This window comes from Aquarana catesbeiana, linkage group LG03, assembly GCF_042186555.1.
Source record: "Aquarana catesbeiana isolate 2022-GZ linkage group LG03, ASM4218655v1, whole genome shotgun sequence".
Taxonomy (NCBI): domain Eukaryota; kingdom Metazoa; phylum Chordata; class Amphibia; order Anura; family Ranidae; genus Aquarana; species Aquarana catesbeiana.
Genome location: NC_133326.1, coordinates 78,068,770 through 78,087,539, shown reverse-complemented (window position 1 = coordinate 78,087,539; position 18,770 = coordinate 78,068,770). Strand labels below are relative to the sequence as shown.

Here is an 18,770-nt window from a genome sequence, read left to right as displayed (position 1 = left end):
CAAAATAACCCTCCTAGCACAACCCCCATAATACCTCCTTCTAGCACAACCAACCCACCTCTACTCAAATTCCCATTCTGGCACATGGTTATAGATGATTTAGAAAGAGCGCTAGGCCCCCCTCCTAGCACAAACCTTCCTAAATCACCTCCATAGCACAAACCCTCCCTACTCCTATCTCCTAGCACAGCCCACCCTATTCCTCCTCCTTTCACCTCCCCCCAAAATAACCCTCCTAGCACAACCCCCATAATACCTCCTCCTAGCACAGCCAACCCACCTTTACTCAAATTCCCATTCTGGCACATGGTTATAGATGATTTAGAAAGAGCGCTAGGCCCCCCTCCTAGCACAAACCTTCCTAAATCACCTCCATAGCACAAACCCTCCCTACTCCTATCTCCTAGCACAGCCCACCCTATTCCTCCTCCTTTCACCTCCCCCCAAAATAACCCTCCTAGCACAACCCCCATAATACCTCCTCCTAGCACAGCCAACCCACCTTTACTCAAATTCCCATTCTGGCACATGGTTATAGATGATTTAGAAAGAGCGCTAGGCCCCCCTCCTAGCACAAACCTTCCTAAATCACCTCCATAGCACAAACCCTCCCTAATCCTATCTCCTTGCACCCCCCCCCCCCCCTAAAATAACCTTCCTAGCACAACCCCCTCACCTCTACCCAGATCCCAACAACCTGGTGTGTTTGGCTTCATTTCAGCTTCTGGATGGCTTTCCATGTGTCACTGACAAAGGAAAAGCCATTATACAGCTGCTGTTCCTCAGCTGAAATTGAAGGTTCAATAGGGTCTCCGTCACAATCAATGTTGTTCATCAGGTCTTCCGGTTTTATCCTCTCTCTTGTGAAGTTTCTGAAGCTCTAAAAAAGAAAGAGAGAGAGCCATGAGATCCACCACTTATTAGAAGAAATGCCTTTATGACCTTTGGGGACCATCTGCCCATGTGTGGGCCATTCAAGTCCATAGGACTGAAATGTCAGATACCAGTCACCACTGTGCATAAGCAAAGATAAGGATTGTCACTATTAGAATTGTGCAAACTCACTTCTGAATAGTTTATATTTGTCCCCTAATCTCACTTCTCCTGAGTCTCCAGATTGAGTCAGGCAATAAGGCAAATATACTGTGCACTGCAAATGCACTTGCTCCAGAGCTTAGTAAATGAGGTAAACTTTGCAAAGAACACTTGACTGCATGCAACAAAAATAAAACAAACAGTGTTTTTGGTTGCACATGATTGGATAATAGAAATCAGCAGAGCTTTCCCTTAGAACTAGAGCAACTGCGCTTGCCGTACACAGTATATTTGCCTTTAGTAAATCAACCCCAGTGTCTCCCAGTTCTTGAGTGCATAACTGCATCAAATAAAAGAACCCTGTGGCCGTGAAATGTAAGTCCTTCCCTGAGACTCTCAAACTGGTGAGTCAGATTCAAGGTAAAGCTAAGATGGCAAATGAAAATGCTGCACAATTAGAATAAATGAAGTCTGAATATTCAGATTCTCCTCTCCTAACACTTATACTGAATTACATGTGATAGAAAGAGATATATCTATATCTATATCTATATATATATAATCTATATCTATTTGCCTATTTTTAGGTGATCCTGCTTCACTGTGTCAGCCAGTAGCAGCTGCAGGGGAGAGCAGGGAGCACTAAAAACTATTGGGCCATATGAGTCTATGGGTGATGTCACCACTCCTAGGCATTCCAGCCACTGCCGGTGTTCTGCCGAGAAAGTTCCCCCCGGCGGATCAGGACTCCCCTGTACTGCGCAGGCCGTTCGTACTGCGCAAGCGCAGTGCATGCGCAGTACAGGGGGGGTCCTTGTCCGCCGGGGGAACTTTTTCAGCAAGACACCGGCACTATCTCCTCTCCCTTGCAGCTGCTTTTTCTGGCTGACACAAGGAAGTCAGATCACCTGACCAGATTGGAGCAGCCTGATAGGCAAGTATATACATCTTTTTTACATAGGTTAATCAATAGATGTTGGGGGAGGGGACATTTTTAAGATTAGTTAGGGTTTAGCTTGGAATTCCTCTAGAAGCACAACTCTCACAAATGTCATTGTCTCCTCTATAAACACCCCCGCTAAAAGTGTCATGATTGGTCACAGCTGTGTACAGTGACAGGTTGGTGGACCGTATACAAACTGCTCAGATTTTTTTACTTACCTTCCGTTGTACGAAAAAAGGAGGGCGTGCCTCCCCCGCTTCCACTTCCTTCCAGTTTATGCCGTTGAAAAATGGGTGATCTTGTATGTCGGCAATGAAATCATTGCGTCTGCATGGATCTTTACACAGGAGCTGTGGGGGAAGAAAATAGAAAAACATAAGATGACAGCTATGGCATAACATTGCTAAGAAGTCTATTTATACAGTCCTGTGGCCTTCACTCTCCGCACATCGCAGGAAATATTCCACATGGCGCTGGTAATGTACATTCTGTTAATAAATTGAGCGCAATGTGGAGTCTACGGTGTGTTCTCTGCATAATGCTGCAAAGAATGCATGATCATAGGACGGGAGTGCCGTCACATGACACTTTTTTTTTTTTTTTTCTTTTTTTTTTTTAACGATCATTAGATTGAACGGGGCTTCACTTTTGTTCAGAGTCCCAAAGCTAGTTAAGTTCAAATCGTATTTATAAAGCACACTGGCTCCTTGGCTGAGCCTATATGTCTACTTTCCCTGTCCCGCTTGGACTGTCACTACGTACCTTTTCCAGAAGGTCCTTGACGTCGGGGTCAGCGCCCTTTGGGTAGCGTGGCACATCATACTTTATAGCTCGTGCCTCAGTCAAACTCTCTGGAAAGGCAAATCGATTAAATGCCAGGTCAAATAGTAAGATCCCCAATGCAAAGTAATCCACGGCTCCATCATACGGAACTTTGAACAACATCTGTGAGAAAATCAGAGAGAGAGAGTAGGATTAGAATGACAAATCAGACTGGAAAGCAGCATCATTTAGAACAAGGTTCCACCCAGAAGTTTTCATTAAAATGTATAATTTAGGTTATTTAGAATCATCCAACTTCTATGTGGAGCCGACATAAACAAGCCATTACACACTGTCCAGATTCACTGTCTGTGCACACAGAGCTATAAGTACAATTCTCTGACCCTTGCCAAATTGGCAAGAGTAATTTTTATCCTGACATATTTATATTAATAATGATATCAGTGATACATCATATATGGATTTTAACTAATCCTGAGCAAAGATATGGGTCTCCCAGGGCTGGAAGGTAACTGGACAGGGTCCCCCAGGGCTGGATGGTAACTGGACAGGGTCCCCCAGGGCTGGATGGTAACTGGACAGGGTCCCCCAGGGCTGGATGACTCCCGAGCGAAACTTCCCATCCCAGAACACAATCAAATCTGAGCTTTCTATAGTCCAGATAAAGCAGTTATTTCTCGCCCGGTTATTGGCACGTTAGAGAGAACCTATCCCTGTGCATTAAACTTGTCCCAACTTCCTATCAGTGCTGAAAGCTCTGATTATTCAACTTCCAAAAGTGGTGCTAGTTCCAGGGCAGGCCACACATACGGACATGCCAGCCATGGAACTAGCACTGCTGCTGGGAGTCGGTGCCTTTCTTTAGTGCCAGATGCGACCCTCAGTTGAGACTGGTAAAGGCCAAGCTGACAGGTTCTCTTTTTATTCTGGTCAATAATTATACTGTGTATATTGGTTTTCTATCATCTAGGCCTAATCTGGTTCATAGTTGCACTTCATACACAGGTTCTCTTTAATTCTGGACAGGCCCAATCTGGTCCTTTATTGACAGATTTATACAGGTTTCTTTAGGACTAATATGATATATAATTGCTATGTACATGAGCATATTAGAAAAGTAGAAAAAATTATTTTTTAACTTACTTCTGGAGCCGCATTAAACATACGTCCAAAGTATTCTGTCACCATGTTGTATCCAAACACGTTTAATACTGCCAAGCCGAAGTCCGCGATCTTTACATGACCGGTGCTGTCTACAAGAATGTTATCATTCTTTATGTCCCTGTGGAGAGAAAATAAGTGTCATTTCTGCATTTCAGACAATTATCCCCCATATACCCCAATATTACTGATCCACAGAGGGATCGACAATACCAAAGCTCCCTTTTCTAGCACAGTCCATGCAGAGCTTGATACAATTCAGGAAACAGTCGATTCTTTCATGAACTGATTGCACTAAATGAGCTGTGCTGTCATTAAAGTGGAGGACCACCCTGAAAAAAAAATTCACCAAAAATCCTAAAAAAAAAAAAAAAAAAAAAAAAAAAAATTTGAAAAAAAAAAAAAAAAGTTTAAACTTGCCTAAACCCTTGTTGCTAGGCAGTCTTCCTATTCTGCGGCGTGTTATGCTCCTCGGTGAGCGGCCCTGTTGTCTTCTGGGAACTGTGTGTGTTCCGAGAACACCACGGGGCCATTCAGAGTGCCGCTCGCGCGAGCACAGTAGGGAACTGGCAGTGAAGCCTCAAGGCTCCACTGCCTATTTCCCTTACCTAGGATGGCGGTGCCGAGGGAGGGGTCGGCCTCGGGCGGCCGACATCGTGGGCACCCAGGACAGGTAAGTATTTATTTAAAGTCAGCAGCTACAGTGTTTGTAGCTGCTGACTTTTACTTTTTTTTTTTTACGGCCGGAATCCCGCTTTAACCACGTACAGACCACTACTGGGCATTTATTAACAATGCCTTTGGGCAGCTGTTGCGCCCTCTAACCACTGTGTAGCGAGCCATGCTTGTACAGCTCAGTACACAGACACAGTGTGCAGAGCTGATCTGAACAGCTCAGTACCTTGCGATCGCTGTGATGACCACATTGCCAATCCCTTCTGCTTACATCAGAGAAAGGAGAAGAATTGTAATAACCCATGAATAGGGAATGAATGGAACAGCAACTGAACCATTCATTCATCGGGGGTTGGGGTAAAATGATTGAAGAATGTTATATTTACCTGTGAACGATGCCTCTGGAATGCAGGTACTCCAGACCACACACGAGCTCCGCTGCCACGAGTTTGAGTGTGGGGAGGTCCATTGTGTCAGTGGGCTCAATTATGCCACTTGCCTCCAATGCGTCAGGCAGATCTCCTCCTCTCATATAGTCCATAACATAGAATAAGTAATTCTGGAAAAAGAATACAGACAGGTCAGAAAATGAATTTCAGTTAAAAGGTCCAAATGAAAGTAACTAACATGTCACAATTTTCTACCAAAACTATCTATCTATCTATCTATCTATCTATCTATCTATCTATCTATCTATCTATCTATCTCTCTATCTCTCTATCTCTCTATCTCTCTATCTCTCTATCTCTCTATCTCTCTATCTCTCTATCTCTCTATCTATCTATCTATCTATCTATCTATCTATCTATCTATCTATCTATCTCATGTATAGCATCTCACTTTCCAGCGGTTGCTGTAAATACATATGTCTTCTACATCTGATTAATCTCATCCTGGATTCAAGCAATGTTTGTGCTCCTGTATGTTACATTTTATATATGCTGTTCATTTGATAATTCTGACTTTTTAACTTTTCCAACCTTAGACTTACCTCCGTCTGGAATGTGGCATAAGCATGGGCGCAGAAAAGACTGCCCGCAGCCTTCTCCATGGCTATGCGCTCATTTAGCACCCTGTCTGGGTTCTCCCTAATTGGCTGCCTCTTGTGGGCCATTTTCACAGCCACCAGTAGTCCGCTGTCACGGTGTGTCGCCAGCACCACCTGTAGGAGAGAGACAGTTAATACATCTTTTCCATGCACTCTAGCTGAATATCATTATTATACAATCCTCATGTTCTATGCCTAATTATCTTTCATTACTTCTGTCCTGTTGGTTTTGCCATTTGATGAAATATAACCGACTGCCATATGTGTTCTGTACACAAAAACTTTGTCAGCCTTATTCACCACAGGAGGCTGATTTATAAGCATCAGAATTCACTCAGCAGAAGTCAGACGAGGTGGATTCTGACTGGTTGCTGCACTGCCAGGCACAGTGTGACACTCCCCATTACAATGTTCCCTTGCAGTGGGGTCACCCTCTGCGCTACAAGGGTTAGTTGCTCATTGTACCTTGGGGATAATGAATAAGGTAATGTACTGTATTTACTGTATTCCTTACTCCCGCAGGCCTCCCCCGCACTGCATGACCACTCCCTCCGAAGTGTCTTCCCATTGCCTGGCCGGTTGTAGCTCTCTGATCTCATCCCATATAGTGCAGATCCAGGAGTCCTGCATTATATGGAAGGACGTTGAGGGCCATGGGAAGCGAAGGAGAGTGCTGGCTGCCATTGACGTGACTAACAGACATCCCGACCTGCAAAAACCCATTTCAGGGAAGTTTCAAACTCCTTTCAGGGAGGTGACGCTTCGCGCAGAGCATTGTGCTTGGAGACCACCCAGGTGTGTTAGAAAAGCAAATGAATATTTGCTTTTCTAACACTGAACCGCCTCTCCGGCAATCAGGAAGTGCGGGTCTGATACCCATCACCTGATTTGCTGAAAGGTCAGGCGCTCCTATTGGACATCTAGCAGGAGGAAAAGCATGGAGAACACAGGAGCTGCTCCCTGACCCGCTGCCCATCCCACAGCTCACCGCCGTCATCCGCTGCCTGACACGCCACCGAGATGGGGTAAGTGCCACTCAGACAGCGAGCGGGCAAGGGGGATGCTGGTTAAATGCGTCGGGGGTCACAGTGGCTGCATTTGATGGGTATAGTGCGGCTGCAATTCATGGGCACAGTGAGGCTGCAATTCATGGGCACAGTGAGGCTGCAATTCATGGCATGGTGAGGCTGCATTTGACTGGGGGGGTAACATGCAGGAAGACAGTGAGATCACCAACACTCACTGCAGCACACCAGTGTGAGCCCACATCATAGTACACAGGACCAGGTACTGAAAGAAACCTCCTCACCTGCAGGGGGGGATTGGGAGCGAGCAGGAAAGGGGGGGTGGGGAGGCCGGTCACAGCTCATCTACTTGGAAGGAAGGACCCAGCACAAGGCTCAGTCATCAGCATCCAGAGCATCCCTAACAGTATAAAATGTCCTCTTATTTTAAATGTTCCCATCCACACGTCCTATTCAGACGCAGCACACTGGCTGCCCAGAGTGTGGGCGGGCACAGTGAGAAAGGGGGCTGGAGGAGGCAAAGCGGATCCACCCTCTTCCATTCGGCTTTGCTCTAAAGGGACACAGACTGTCAGCTCAGAAGCAGGGAACAGCACTGTGACAGGACAGATGTCCGCTCACAGCACTAACGTTCCTGCACCCCAGCCCAGCCCGTCCCTGACTCAGCCACAGACAGAGCGGCCGTACTCTATTCGGCCACTCGGGCTGCTCTGTCTGTCTGTGGCTGAGTGACAGGTGCAGCCAGGAGATCGCCCTGCATTCGCGGGTGTCTGGGAGCCCGCAACCAAATGCGGGAGGTTCCCGCGGCTCGCGGGAGACTTGAGATGTCTGGATTAATAAGTTAATGATCTCGCCGTATTCACCTCCCCCTAGGCAAAATGAGCATTTAACATGCAGAGAGAGCAAAATGGGAATCCCGCCTATTTGAAATCGTAGCACTCACCGAATGGATTTCGGAGGGTGTGATCAAAAATTAGAATTAGTCAACACAGAAAAATAAAAAACAAATAGATCTCCACACACCTACATGAGTGTGTAAATAATGTTTAGAAAAAAACCCTCACAAATGGGAGGGGATAAACAGATCCCACAGTCTGCAGACCTATTCCCTCCCCTAGTATGGTGCTTTTTTCTATGTATATCCCTTTTTATAGGCAATAAAATTATTGTAGTTCAACTCATGTAGGTGTGTGGAGATCTATGTGTTTTTTATTTTTCAGTGTTGACTTAAAATGATCATTTAACCCTTGCAGTGGTGGGGGGCAAGGGTGTACAGATAGTCTTGCTGAGGACTTCATTCCAATCCTTCTCCCCGCAGACTTAGCTGAGTGTACATGTTTATGCTGCACATGGTGTACAGTCTTCTGTGCGGAGGGTCATATTGTGTCCCCCCCCAGTGTTTATAGTTTCCTTAGTAATCTTCGATCACTTACCTTCCCAAAGCCTCCTTCTCCAAGTATCTTATGGAAGATGAAGTCGTCTGGACCCAGGGAGGCCGTTTCACGTTCTTTTCTTTTTTTGCTGTGAGTCAATGTCGTTCCGCTAACTCCTAGAGAAAGAAAGAAATTACATTTATTACCCCATCACCAATCATGTTACAGGAATTGAAGGCTCCAAAACAGAAAGAACTGCTAAAACAGAGTACAGCAAACAAAAACATCTTACTCCAGCTAGAACTGATCATTCTGTTTTGCATGTAGGGCACTTTCACACTGGGACAGGCGGGTATTGGTGGTAAAGTGCCGCTATTTTTAGCAGTGATTTACCGTAGTTTTACCAGCACTTTTTGGCCACTAGTGGGGTGCCTTTAACCGTCACTAGCGGCCGAAAAAGTTTAAAAGTGCAGCTTCGCCAGCGCTGCCCATTGATTTCTATAGGCAAGGGCGCTTTAGGAGCAGTGTAAACACCGCTCCTAAAGCGCCTCAAAGATTCTGCTTGCAGGACTTCTTTTAGCGTCCTGCCAGCGCACCGCTCCAGTGGGCTTTCACATTGGAGTAATAGGAGAGGCGCTTTACAGGCGCTATTTTTAGCGCTATATCGCTTGTAAAGCGCCTCACTGTGAAAGTATCCTAAATCAGTTAAACAAATGTCAAATCGATAGCCAATTCCTCTGCCACAAGGGAAACCAGATCCTATTCAAACAGCGCCCCTCCCTGGTATACTTGGGATCTGACTGCCATCTCACCAATCTTCATGCCAGGATTAGAAATAAATAAAAACTCTCCATTTCTGACCTGATAGAAAGCCAGCATTGATGTCAGGCCTGGACCATGAGCCATTAAGAAAAGGTCAGCAATTGGAGCCCCTGTATTGTTTTTACAGGGTCCCTTTACCCCTTCCTGCTAGCTCCTTTATGACCCTTTCAACTGGCATCTTTGCTGGACAGCTTGGTCTGTTAAAAAAAAAGCTGAACCACAGACTTACTGGCCGGATCACCAGGTGATAATCTATGTAAAAGATGGAACTCGGGAAAGCAAAGACTGTGATCTACTGACAGCCTGTATCATGTATGTCATTATTCATTTTGGCCAGAGTTCCACTTTAACGTTTCAAAATCTTCCCGATAACAAAGAAAATCTTTGCTGTTTGAGTTAATTTTAACTAATGTTGAAGTTGGTGGAGAAATGCCTTCCCCTCCCTCCTTCCCCATGTACTATATAATAATCCATCGTTATAACACTTACCTGCTTTGTCTGTTCTTCCTTTCTTCGTCACAGGACTCTCACATTCAGTCTCTTCAGTAGATTTCCTCTTCTTGCCTCTCTGTTCTGCGGTGTAATTTCTGCTCGGTGTCTCACCATTCTCCTCTGAAGAGCTCTGTAATGTCCTCTTCTTCACCACAGGACTCTCACATTCAGTCTCTGCAGGAAATGTCCTCTTCTTTCCTCCCTGCTGTGCAGAGCTCTGTCCTGTCTCTGCAGCGCTGTCATATTTGCTCTGCTTCCTTGTAGTATCGTCATCCTCCTCTGAAGAGCTCTGTACTTTCCTCTTCTTGGTCACAGGACTCTCACATTCAGGCTCTTCAGTATATTTCCTCTTCTTTCCTCTCTGCTGTGCAGAGCTCTGTCCTGTCTCTGCAGCGCTGTCATATTTGCTCTGCTTCCTTTTAGTATCGTCGCCCTCCTCTGAAGAGCTCTGTACTTTCCTCTTCTTGGTCACAGGACTCTCACATTCAGGCTCTTCAGTATATTTCCTCTTCTTTCCTCCCTGCTGTGCAGAGCTCTGTCCTGTCTCTGCAGCGCTGTCATATTTGCTCTGCTTCCTTGTAGTATCGTCACCCTCCTCTGAAGAGCTCTGTACTGTCCTCTTCTTCACCACAGGACTCTCACATTCAGGCTCTTCAGTATATTTCCTCTTCTTTCCTCCCTGCTGTGCAGAGCTCTGTCCTGTCTCTGCAGGGCTGTCATATTTGCTCTGCTTCCTTGTAGTATCGTCATCCTCCTCTGAAGAGCTCTGTACTGTCCTCTTCTTCAACACAGGACTCTCACATTCAGGCTCTTCAGTATATTCCCTCTCCTTTCCTCTCTGCTGTGCAGAGCTCTGTCCTGTCTCTGCAGGGCTGTCATATTTGTTCTGCTTCCTTGGGGTTGCACCATTCCCCTCCACAGAGCCCCGTCCTTCCTCTCTAGTGCTATCAGATACTTTCTCTCTGCGCCTCTTTCTGGTGCTCATATCTGAATTATTAGATGTTGAACAGCAGACGTTCTCAACTCTGCTGACTTCTTCTTCCTCCTCCTTAGATTCCCTAAGTTGCCTCTGGGAGATTGGAGCAAAAGGCTCCTTCCTCTTACGGATCTGTCTCACCATTTTATTTTTTATTTCTTATCTTTTTTTAAAATATAAATATAAACAAACCGCTCTATTCCTCCTAGAGTCTTTCCTCTAATATATATTATATTATGTTCTATATAACAAAATGAATAATTCACCAACTCTGAAATGGAGCAACTGAAAACACGTCTGTACTCTGCAAGCTTCTAGTTAGAAGTGTCAGAGTGGCATCGTGAGCAGCTGTTTATCAGGTAGGTCTCACTATGACATCATCACTGAACATGTGTTGCCGCGGCAACTGGCTGGGTGGCAGTTATTATGCAAATGAGCAAAATCCCTGCAACATTACTGGACAGCAGATGTGACAGTTATTATGCAAATTAGCCAAATCCCTGCAACATTACTGAACAGCAGATGTGACAGTTATTATGCAAATTAGCAAAATACCTGCAGCATTACTGGACAGCAAATGTGACGGTTATTATGCAAATTAGTTCAAATTTCCTTCCAGGTGCCATTCACCTCCTCTGACATATTCTGTAGTGTTGTACAATCACAAATCATTCTACATTAACTGACATATTCTACTCTATTTATTTATTTTTATTTGCAACATCGGCTGGATCCAGTACACAACACTTACAAATTTTACATATATGTGCCATTGTGCATATGTTAATTGTAAGTTTTTCAATCAACATGGACCCTGCCATAGTGAGCTTCTGAGGGTTTAACCACTTGCCTACTGGGCACTTAATCCCCCTCCTGCCCAGACCAATTTTCAGCTTTCAGTGCTCTCACACTTTGAATGACAATTACTCAGTCATGTAATACTGTAACCAAATGAATTTTTTGTCCTTTTTTTCATACAAATAGAGCTTTCTTTTGGTGATATTTGATTACCTCTGGGTTTTTAATTTTTTGCACAATAAATTAAAAAAGACCAAAAATTTAGGAAAAAAACACATTTTTCTTAGTTTCTGTGATAAAATTTAGCAAATTATTTTTCTTCATAAATTTTGGCCACAATTTATACTGCTACATATCTTTGGTAAAAATAATCCAAATTAGTGGATATTATTTAGTCTGTGTGAAAGTTATAGAGTCTACAAGCTGTGGTTCAAATCATAAAAAAATTGATCACACCTGATGTACTGGTGGCCTATCTCATTTCTTAGTAATAGTGAGTACTGGTGCGCAATCCACAAACTAAAATATAAAAAAATATATAATACAATGATAAAGCCGCCACCCCAAAGGTGTTCCCACACCAAAAAATATCTGACAAAATAATAGGTAATGTGGCGCTAAATCCAAAAAAAGTGTGCAAAAATACAATATAGATGGTGTGAAATAGTTATTATGATAATAATGTAAAACCACGTAAATGGAAATTCTAAAAGAAAATCCAAATGATAATTGTGTCAAAAACAATTAATCTACCATCATATTGTGTACCAAAGGTTATAATAAACCATTGCTACAACAAAAATTGGGTGTAGGTTTCCCTATTTCTAAATCGCTAATGGGCCTCACACATCCAAAAAACAGGGGTTATCATCAAATAATCCAAAAAGTGACTGAATCCAAGCAAAGCTTAATATTAAGAGTACATTAATAAGTACATCAGACCACTGTGCAAATGAAAACAATAAATATAGTACAAAATAATAAAATTGAATAATGACACTGCAAATTCTGTGTAATAACAATATATGTATATTGCACACCTATCTCATTTCTTGTGACCCGAACAAGTCAGGAAAGTACAAATACCCCCCAAATGACCCCTTTTTTTGAAAGTAGACATTCCAAGGTATTTAGTAAGATGTAGGGGTGCAACGGATCAAAAAACTCACAGTTCGGATCGTTCCTCGGATCAGGAGTCACGGTACGAATCATTTTCGGAAAAACAAAAAAAATCTCCCCCACTGTAATATCCACAGTCTCCCCCACTGTAATAGTATCCACAGTCTCCCCCACTGTAATAATACATTTGCAGGGAATTTGTCAGGGTATGGCAGCGTATTGGCACTGCTGCCATCCGATCTCTCCCCTCCACTGTACAGATCAGTACACAGAGGGGAGAGCAGAACCAGGGTCATGTCATTTGACGGAGCGATCATGTGGTAAACGGCCGCCGGGTGTACCAAGATGGCCGCCGCTCCTGAGCTAGGCCGAGGCAGCGGCGCGCTCCGCGGAGCGCATGTGTGCCAATCCGAGCAGGTTGAACCGTTCGGATCACGGGTCGGTGACGATCCGTTGCAGCCCTAGTAAAATGCATGGTGAGGTTTTTGATGTCATTTTTTTCCCACAATTCTTTGCAAAATGAAGATTTTGTTTCTTTCCCACAAAATTGTCATTGTAATAAGTTATTTCTCTCACATGGTATGTGTATACCACAAATGACACCCCAAAATACATTCTGCTACTCCTCCTGAGTATTACGATACGACATGTGTGGGACTTTTTCACAGCCTAGCCACATAGAGAGGCCCAACATGCAGGGAGCACCATCACGTGTTCTAGGAGCAAAAATTACACATCTAACTTGTTGATTACCTATTACATTTCGAAGCCCCTGGAGCACCAGGACAATGACAGATGGCACTGATACGTGGCACTGATGACAGGATGGCACTAATACCTGGCACTGATGACAGATGGCACTGATACGTGGCAACATGACACTGATAACAGATGGCAAGTGACACTGACAGGTGGCACTGATGACAGATGGCACTTATACGTAGCAGTGGGGACAGATGGCACTTATACGTGGCAGTGGGGACAGATGGCACTTATACGTGGCAGTGGGGACAGATGGCACTTATACGTGGCAGTGGGGACAGATGGCACTGACAGGTGGCAGTGGGGACAGATGGCACTGACAGGTGGCAGTGGGGACAGGTGGCACTGACAGGTGGCACTGTGGACAGATGGCAGTGGGGACAGATGGCACTGACAGGTACTCTGGGCACTTTTAATTTTCCGTTTTTTGTTTTTGTTTTTCTGACTCTCACGCTGCAGCTGTTAGCTCTCCCTCTTCACACGCTGTCTCTGTGTGAGGAGGGAGAGTCGGCGATGAGAGATGATCTTATGTGTTTACATATGAGATCATCTCTCATTGGAAGCTCTGATCGCGCTGTAAACGGCCGCTGTGATTGGCTGTGATTGGCCATTTACAGCGATCTGTGACTGGCTGACATAGCCAGTACAGAATTTCCCCAATGTGCGCCCGCGGGAGCGCGCCTCGTGGAAGTAAACAGGAGTACGTCCAGGGACGCCCTCCTGGCAATTGGCGCTGCACTTTCGGCTATAGCGCGGGCGCGAAGTGGTTAAACCCCTTCCTAATCAGACCAATTTTCAGCTTTCGGTGCTCACATTTTGAATGACAATTACTCAGTCATGCAACACTGTACCCATATGAAATTTTTGTCCTTTTTTTCACACAAATAGAGCTTTCTTTTGGTGGTATTTAATCACCGGTGGGTTTTTTTTTATTGCGCTATAAAAGAAAAAGACTGAAAATTCTGTAAAAAAAAAATGCATTTTTCTTCATTTCTGTTATAAAATTTTGAAAATTAGTAATTTTTCTACATAAATTTTGGCCAACATTTATACTGCTACATATCTTTGGTAAAAATAACCCAAATTGGTGTATATTATTTGGTCTTTGTGAAAGTTATAGAGTCTACAAGCTGTGGTGCCAATCTCTGTAAATTTATCACACCCGAAGTACTGACGGCCTATCTCATTTCTTGAGACCCTAACATGCCAGGAAAGTACAAATGCCCCTGAAATTACCCCTTTTTGGAAAGTAGGCATTCCAAGGTATTTAGTAAGAGACATTGTGAGTTTTTTGAAGTTGTAATTTTTTCCCACAATTCTTTGCAAAATCAAGATTATTTTTTTCTTTTTTTTTTTTTCTTCTCTCTGTCCATTTGCCCTCCAACCAGCAGAGCAGTGACATGCTAGCTGCCTGTGAAAACTAGATAAGCCTCTCCTTGCTGAATGTATATGTCCGTGTCTAAGACATCTTGGCAGTTTTTTTTTTTTTATTCTGCTTTCTAGGTCTGTCTGGGTCCCCTCTATGAGATATATTCAGCTACCCATCCACCTGTAATTATTTACACCTGCGAAATGAAAATCGAGGAGGTACGTGCATATATATATATAAATAATCTATTTAAAAAAAAATTTTTTTTTTTGTTAAAATGAAAAAAGTCTGTAAATGAAATGCTGCTAAACGCGAGTTACCGCATTTAGCAGCATTTACAAGCTGTTACAGGCATTTGGCGTTTGAAATGCCTCTGAACATCCGTCTTAACCCTTTTTTTGCGTTAAAAAAAAATTCTTCTAACTGTACTGCCTAGAAACTACTGTAAACGACTCTGTGTACATGTACTGATAAGATAACATAGAGGAGAGTTCAGGAGAAGCTGAAAATGCCCAAATGCTCCTAAACGTTCGTTTACCAGCAGCAGTGTACATGAGGCCTAAGAATTCTCTCCCTTAAAAAGACTCAGATGCCTCGCTGTGAACTACATATACCACATATACTTTATAAGATGCAGCATTTATATTAAAGTGGTTGTAAACCCTTACAATCCACTTTTATCGGAGCCGCGATACGCGGAAGTTACTCCGGGGGAAATGTCGCCGGCCCGAGCTGTGTACTGGGACCGCTGTGGGGGCTTCGATCTAAGGTTAGTATTTCATAATGATATTGCTATGTCATTGTCTTGCAGTTTTTTTTTTTTTTTTTTTTTTTTTTTTGTGGGTTTACAACCACTTTGCTACTACAATATTAATCCCTCCAAGGTTAGACATATTTATTTACCTATATTTCTATTCATTCATTATACATGTTTTAAGATATATAACGGCTCACTAGTGATTTTGGAATCTTTATGTCCAAACAGCACTTTTTTTTCACTCTTCTGATTCTAACCGACCCCAGTGGAGTTCAGGCTGATTGCCCCGGCCCCCTGTGCCCCCTACTGGTAACTGGAGGACATTACCTATACTTTCCTTTGTTTTTACTATGGCTATTTCTTCAACCTCCAAACATGTACCAGCCATATATACAGTTAATACATACAAAAAAAGCTTATAGATTTGTAATATATTTTACTTTTAGCAGTTTCTTGAACAATTTGTTGATATGTTTTTATTATAGAATATTACTACTTGCTTCTATATACACCCCTGAAGAAGAAGACTATGAAAGTTATTTTTAAAACGCATTGGATGTGCATTGCATTAGGCACTCTGATGCTTTCAAGTTGGAAGTGTATGTATGAATAGCCATCTCTACCATGTGTTGTATGTGTTTTTTAAAACCATTGTTGTGACATTAACCACTTCAGCCCCAGAATGTTTTACCCCCTTTAATGACCAGGCCATTTTTTGCGATACGGCACTGCGTCAGTTTAACTGACAATTGTGTGGTCGTGCGATGCTGTACCCAAACAAAATTGATGTCCTTTTTTTCCCAAAAATAGAGATTTCTTTTGGTGGTATTTGATCACCTCTGCGGTTTTTATTTTTTGCGCTATAAGCAAACATTGTGGCGGACAAATCTGACCCCAAGTGACACTTTTTTGGGACCAGTGACATTATTACATTGATCAGTGCTATAAAAATTCAGATCGATGTATAAACGACACTGGCAGGTAAAGGGTTAACGCAAATGGGCGATCAAGGGGTTAACTGTGTTCCCTGGGTGTGTTTTAACTGTATGGGGGATGGGCTTACTGGAACATCACAGAGATCGCTGTTCCTGATCACTGGGAACAGCAGATCTCCATGATGTCCTCTGACAGAATGGGGATCCGCCTTATTTACATAGGCAGATCCCTGTTCTGCCTCTGTGTACCGCGATTGCGGGGCGCCGGCGGACATCGAGTCCGCATGAGCCGCCGGCGCTCTCCCGCAGGGTGCAGCAGGCGCGCGTACCTGCAGTTTAACATGTATAGACCGATGTACAGGTACATCTGGTTAGGCAGGAGAGCCGGCCTGCCCCAGTATACAGTATATACTGTGGCTGGTTGGCAAGTGGTTAATAAAGTACTTTAAAAGATTTTTACAAACAATATACTCCTAATTGCAATTAATTTGGGTAATATTATCTGTTGCCATGTAAAGTCCCATTTAGGAGAGTCCTTGTTCCATATACATGTATTTAAGGGATGTAGGCAATCATCAGCTATATTTTAGACTTGCCTCCGACATTCTGTAGCGCTGTACAATAACACATTGCTTCTATAAATGTATTTGGCTCTGACATATGCTGTAGCATTGTATAATGGCTCGTTCCTGCTATACATGTACAGTATATGGCTCTGACATATGCCGTACCATGGCACATTGCTGCTATACATGGATATGGCTCTGACATATGCCATAGCATTGTACAGTCACACATTCCTGCTACTCACGGATATGGCTCAGACATATGTCATAGCGCTGTACAATTGCACATTCCTGTTATACATGTACAGTATATGGCTCTGACATATGCTGTACCATTGTACTATGGCACATTCCTGCTACTCACGGATATGGCTCTGTCATATGTCATAGCGCTGTACAATGGCATATTCCTACTATACATGTATATGGCTGTGACACATGCCATACTGTTGTACAATAGCACATTGCTGTTATGCATGTAAATGGCTGTGACATATGCCGTAGTGTTGTACATAGGCACATTCCTGCTACACATGTATATGGCTCTGACATATGCTGTAGCGTATAGGAACTTTGTTGAGAATCCTTCTTCCTATGTCTGGCAGCATTAAGAGAACTCGGTGTTCTGCAGTGGCAGTGTGCGGCCAGACCGGGGTACAGTGACATTGGAACTGGACCTGGTAGGTGACAGTGGTACCTGGGCTGGAAGGGGACTGTCCTCTCCTCTCTGTCCTGCAGATGGCAGAATGTACCCAGCTTTGGTTGTGCGCCCCAAGAACTCACAAATGCACACTCAGCTTCATGCTCTACCCACGCATGCACAGTCTGCTTTCTCTTCCAGCTTAGCTTTCCATGAGAATTTACTGTGCATGTGTGGGTAGGGAGCAAAGCTGAGAGTACAGTTGTGAGTTTTCTGGAGCCACAAGACAGAGAGGGGAAGAAAAGTTATAACATCTGAAGAAGTCAGAATTTATATACAAAACAGCACCGCAATGTTAACCTCTTGCTGACCACGTAATGCACATGTGTGGCCGCAATGAGGGCGGGCTTTAATGCCCACACAGCGCACATACGTATCCATGGTGAATGACGTTTCTGTGCAAAGCTGGCCATACACTATACAATGTGATTGTACAATCTTCATTATATTTACCAGAACTATGTAATAGGAGTACAGATTTAAACAACCCATTCAATTGTATCAGATCAGGCAGGTCCATACACCACAATCTGATGAAGATTGTACAACCACATTGTATACTGTATGGTCTACTTAAGGGACGAAGGAGAGAAGCGAGGACCTGAGTGCGCTGTGTGGATAGGGAGATGGAAGAACGCTCCATGTACTATCACATGGCAAACACCGCAAGACACTTTACTGCATTGTCATACATTACACCCCAAGTATGTCTGCTGGAAGGTACATTGGGGTCCAAGAATGCCCCTCCTCCCCCATCACATCCACCAACTTATGCACATGCACTATACACACCATACCGGTGTCAGGAAGATCCGGCATAACCTCCTCAGTCCTGTGTACACAGAGCCTTAATGGTGGTCATACACACTTCAAAAAATGATTTCTTTCCAGTCAATCTCTAGTTATTTGAGGTCATTGGATTTGGATCAATAATTGGAAGATCTGATCATAAATTATCAATCGAGGGTTAACCATTTCCATACCGAGCCAATTCTGGCATTTTTCTCCTACATGTAAAAATCATCATCATTTTTTACTAAAAAATTATTTAGAAACCCCAAACATTATATTTTTTTTTAGCACAGACCCTGGCAAATAAAATGGCAATTGTTGAAATTTCACATGGCATTTGCGTATCAATTTTTAAAAGCAATTTTTTGGGGAAAAAAAACAAAACACAATATTTACCTACATTTTTATATAATGTGAAAGATGATGTTAGTGCGAGGTATTGTGCTAGAATTATTGCTCTCACTCTAATGTTTGCGGTGATACCTTACATATTTGGTTCAAAAAAAGAAAATAAATAAATAAATAAATATATATATATATATATATATATATATATATATATATATATATATATATATATATATATATATATATATATATATATATATATATATATATATTTATTTATTTATTTATTTA

At 43.1% G+C, this 18,770-nt stretch overlaps 2 protein-coding genes across 2 annotated transcripts in view; one reads left to right on the top strand and one right to left on the bottom strand.

The window, feature by feature from the left end:
* Positions 1–712: 712 nt before the first annotated feature.
* Positions 713–7,263, bottom strand: LOC141133914 (protein kinase C delta type-like). The gene is made up of 7 exons (XM_073623531.1): positions 7,020–7,263; positions 5,589–5,759; positions 4,984–5,156; positions 3,905–4,043; positions 2,741–2,923; positions 2,197–2,328; positions 713–880 (listed from the first exon to the last, which is right to left on the bottom strand). The coding sequence occupies exons 2-7, from the start codon at positions 5,709–5,711 to the stop codon at positions 713–715; spliced, it is 918 nt and encodes a 305-aa protein (XP_073479632.1). The 5' UTR covers positions 5,712–5,759; positions 7,020–7,263.
* A 7,834-nt stretch (positions 7,264–15,097) lies between these two features.
* The window catches only part of LOC141133913 (unconventional myosin-Va-like), a 64,454-nt gene continuing 60,781 nt past the window's right edge, over positions 15,098–18,770 (top strand). Inside the window, exon 1 of the mRNA XM_073623530.1 lies at positions 15,098–15,150. Within this exon, the coding sequence (XP_073479631.1) occupies positions 15,098–15,150 (53 nt within the window). The remainder of the gene's footprint in view (positions 15,151–18,770) is intronic.

Coding starts and splice junctions, on each gene's coding strand:
- LOC141133914 (XM_073623531.1), bottom strand. CDS start 5,711: ATGGCCCACAAGAGGCAGCCAATTAGGGAGAACCCAGACAGGGTGCTA. Junction 5,157..5,588: donor ATGCCACATTCCAGACGGAG/GTAAGTCTAAGG, acceptor TTCTTTTTCCAG/AATTACTTATTCTATGTTAT. Junction 881..2,196: donor CTTTTTTCGTACAACGGAAG/GTAAGTAAAAAA, acceptor TTTCTTTTTTAG/AGCTTCAGAAACTTCACAAG.